Source organism: Eurypyga helias, unplaced genomic scaffold (assembly GCF_000690775.1).
Source record: "Eurypyga helias isolate BGI_N326 unplaced genomic scaffold, ASM69077v1 scaffold28584, whole genome shotgun sequence".
Taxonomy (NCBI): domain Eukaryota; kingdom Metazoa; phylum Chordata; class Aves; order Eurypygiformes; family Eurypygidae; genus Eurypyga; species Eurypyga helias.
In genome coordinates, this window is record NW_010247305.1 from 13,195 (window position 1) to 16,679 (window position 3,485).

General features: G+C 53.1%; 1 protein-coding gene across 1 annotated transcript in view; it reads left to right on the forward strand.

The window, feature by feature from the left end:
- Positions 1 to 1,378: 1,378 nt before the first annotated feature.
- Positions 1,379 to 3,485, forward strand: part of ETS1 (v-ets avian erythroblastosis virus E26 oncogene homolog 1) — a 27,933-nt gene continuing 25,826 nt past the window's right edge. The window contains exons 1-2 of the mRNA XM_010150699.1: positions 1,379 to 1,451; positions 1,641 to 1,668. Of these exons, the coding sequence (XP_010149001.1) occupies positions 1,379 to 1,451; positions 1,641 to 1,668 (101 nt within the window). The remainder of the gene's footprint in view (positions 1,452 to 1,640; positions 1,669 to 3,485) is intronic.

Below are 3,485 nucleotides of genomic sequence, written 5' to 3' on the forward strand. Positions count from 1 at the left end.
CACTCGTGACTGATGGGCACTTTTATTGTGTGGACATGACTGACTCGTCTCCACAGCAGGTCCAGCCCTTCCATCTTTAGCAAACATTCTTGGTTGACGAGTGAGAGAGCTGGTGAGTGGAGGAGAGTGGCTTTGATGTGGAGGGAGATATTCTGGGGGTTGAACATCATCTTAGCTCGAGGGCACTTCAGACTGCATCCTGCCATGTGGTACCCGCGTGTCTGGCATGACGTGGCGTTGATTCAGCCTGGGGGTAAGGACTACGTCAGAGACACAAAAAGATCAGACTTGGGCTGAAAATCAAGCGAGGGTTGGGGAATTCCTTGGGATGGGTGGATTGGAGGTGTTTGGCTGAGGGTCTGCCTGTCTAATCCCTTCCTGACGCAAGGAGAATTGAGGCTCATTTTTAGGACCAGTGGGCTCCCAGCAGCAGGGACTCTGTAGAGTCTGTCTACGTCAGGAGTGTGTTGTGTTGTGGTGATGGGCACCGCAAATAATCCGTTTTTCATTCTGGGCGTGGAGTCACTTCACGTGGCCGTGGATACGCAATGAAATTATCCCAAGCTGTGAGGTCATGTGTGGCTGCTTACAGAATGTGTCAGCGCAGCGTGTTCCTCAGGTGTGTTTGAGCCTACTTGGAGGGGTTGGGATCTCTGTGGGGTGGTGAAAGACCTCAGGATGACTGAAGGTTCCTTGGCCCTTATCCCTAATGCGAGGGGACAGCCCTGCCAAGAGACCTCAGCCTTCCCTTTCCACACTTCCAATCCTGACAGCATCTTCCTCGCACAATGTGTCAACGATTAACCTCAAACTGGCCTTGCAAAATCACTGCTCTCCCTTTTCTGGGAGATTATCACGCGTGGTTTGGCAGCCTGATCCTTCCTCGGAGCAAGCAGCCGGAGGCGTTGGAGACGAATCCCCATTAAGTGTCTGTCCCTGTCTCTGGATGATGAAGGAGCGGGAGATTACTATCTGAAGGAGAGATCGAGGACTAATTTGGATAGAGAAATGCCCATCTGAGCTGGTCAGGTGTGATTACAGTAGTACCTTGGGAGCATCCCGTATGTGCTTTTGCATCCCGAGGTAGATCCATGTCAGGGTACTGGGATGCATCCTCCTTTAGGCACAAATCCTCAGGTCGCATCCCTTCTTCACTGAAGATGCCAGAAATGGCATTGTCAGCCAGAGATCTGAGGTGATAGCAGCAGAAGTCCTGGTTTCAACCTGGCTGGAAAGAAGTGGATGCTCTTGCTGATGGTGGGAGGTGCTGAGTGTGGACAACCCAGACTGCTCCACTTCCGTGGAGTGCCGGAGCCCAGCTCTAAGTTTGCCGTGGGAGGGCTCAGGCTGTGGAAACCTCCCGGGTGGTGAAGCCGGCATGGCTGGCCTTGCAGGGCTCCCAGCCCAGCCCGAAGAGAACGAGGAATTTCAAGAGGCTTCTGGACCCAGGCGTGAGCCATTTGAATACCTCGGGCACCCTTCCAAGAAGCAAATGAGTATCTGGTTGTTTGTTCGGTGGGGATCGCTGGGGTTTTGGAGGATTTTTTTTTTTTCTTTTTTTCTCATTGCTGTTGAGCAATTTGAGCTTTGCTGGTAGGACTTGGGGTGTGAGGAGCCGGGTTTTAGCCGGTGGTTTGCAGAGGAGCATCTCCCGACGCTGGAGCACTGATGCGGGGCAGCTGACACGGGCATGACCTGGACTTGGTATTTACGCTTGACCTCCTTTCAGTCGGGGCTGGGTGTCCATTACAGGCTTTGCTGAGCCCACCCCATCCCATTAGTGTGTGTGTGCCCGCGCACGGGGATTAGAGCTCTTTAGCAGCGTGGTTAGCAGGGATTAGGGCGAATTATCACAGGGGAAGCATGTCTCATAGGTTTGTGTGAGGCAGGGAGCGTCCTCCCAGCCTTCCTAAGGAAAGGAGCGGAGGCAAACACGCCTGAAAGTGAGATGCTAATCCTAGCTTCAGAGGGGAAGTGATGTTCGATTGGGAAAGCAGGAGGGTGAAGGGCGGTAAGGGCCTGACCGTTGCAAGAAGAGGCTTTGACTGTGAGCAGGCGTGCTTTGGGCACATGGAGGTTGTTCCTCGCTGCCTCTTCTTGGCTGCAGCCTCCCAGTCTGGCTGTGTCCAGAGCACTGGCCTGTGAGCTCAGCCTCTCCATGGGTTTTGCATGGGTTTCATTAACCCTGGGCTCTGCCATCAGGCCGTCGGGTTTGGAAAAGGCTTGCGCAAGATTTTAGTCGCAATGCTGCTTCGAAGCTGATTCAGGAGCGTTTGCCTTTGCGTGGGGGGCTTGTGTCGGGTTAAGGATGGTGCTGGAGCTCAACCACACCGGCCTCGTCGCACAGCCTAACCTCTGCTGTTGCTTCATCTTGGTGGAAACATCTTTTTGCTGACTGCTTTGCATAGTTTTGATGAGCGTCGTTAAACCATGGCTGCGTTCCCCAACCTCAGAGGTGGCTACATCTCCCCGGTGCTTGCTTTTATCCATCTGTGCTCCTTCCAGCAGCTGAAATGGGGAGGACGGAGTGAAGCCCTCCACTGAGGGAAGCCCTGCTTTGAGAAGACAAACCGTAGGTCCTGTCCCTGCCTGCTGAGCCTGAGGAAGTGTTCCCATAATTGCAGCCAGCGTTGACTCAAGCCCTGTGGTTTTGCTGAGCTTCAGTCCAGGGGTTTCTCTAGCACTGCTTTCCCTCCTCTCCCCCACAAAAGCCAGGGAGGATGGAGTGAGCTCCAGGCTCCTGTTCCCCTGCGAGCTCCTGGGACTGCAGGGGATGCCGCTTTCCCAGGATCTCTGTCCAACACCCACATTATAAAGCTGGGAGAGTGGAAGGAGCCTGAAGCAGGGCAGCAGGCAGGCTCAGAGGGTGAAGCCTCTGAGTTTGCTGGCGTTGGGGTAGTGGGTGAAGCATCCTTTCATCTGACGGTGCTGCTGCCTGGTTCCTCGCCAGCTGCAAGGGCCAAAACAAACCCTCTGGCACCTTTTGCTTGCTCTGGGTCCAGTTTTCTCCATAGGCTCCCCCGAGCATCCTCTTCCAGCAAGCTTGCACCCAGGCGAGGCTGTCTCAACTTTACAGAGAGGTGAAGCAGTTTACCCCCAAGCCTGAGTCTGAGCAGCACATCCTGACACCTCATCCTCATCTTAACCTCTCCCCTTCCTCACCCCCTTCCTCACTCCCTTCGATGGTCTAAGTACCCAGAGTCCAAATTTGGAAGAAATGCTTTTATCTGCATTTAGGGAAGACAGTTTTCAGACCTTTTATTTAGGAGAAGAGCTTGCCCCCCCATGACACACCACATCTCCATAAGAAAGCTGCTGAATGCCGGAAGAAAGCCGGCTTTGTTGTGCTTTCTGCAGTGCTAAGCAGTGTGGGCTTTCGGTTTCCTCTCTTGTTTTTCTCTTGAAGCCCAGCTTTCATCTCAGAATATTTATTTTTCACTGGTTGAAGGAAAAAAAAAAGACTTTTTATTATTCTTTTTTAAAAA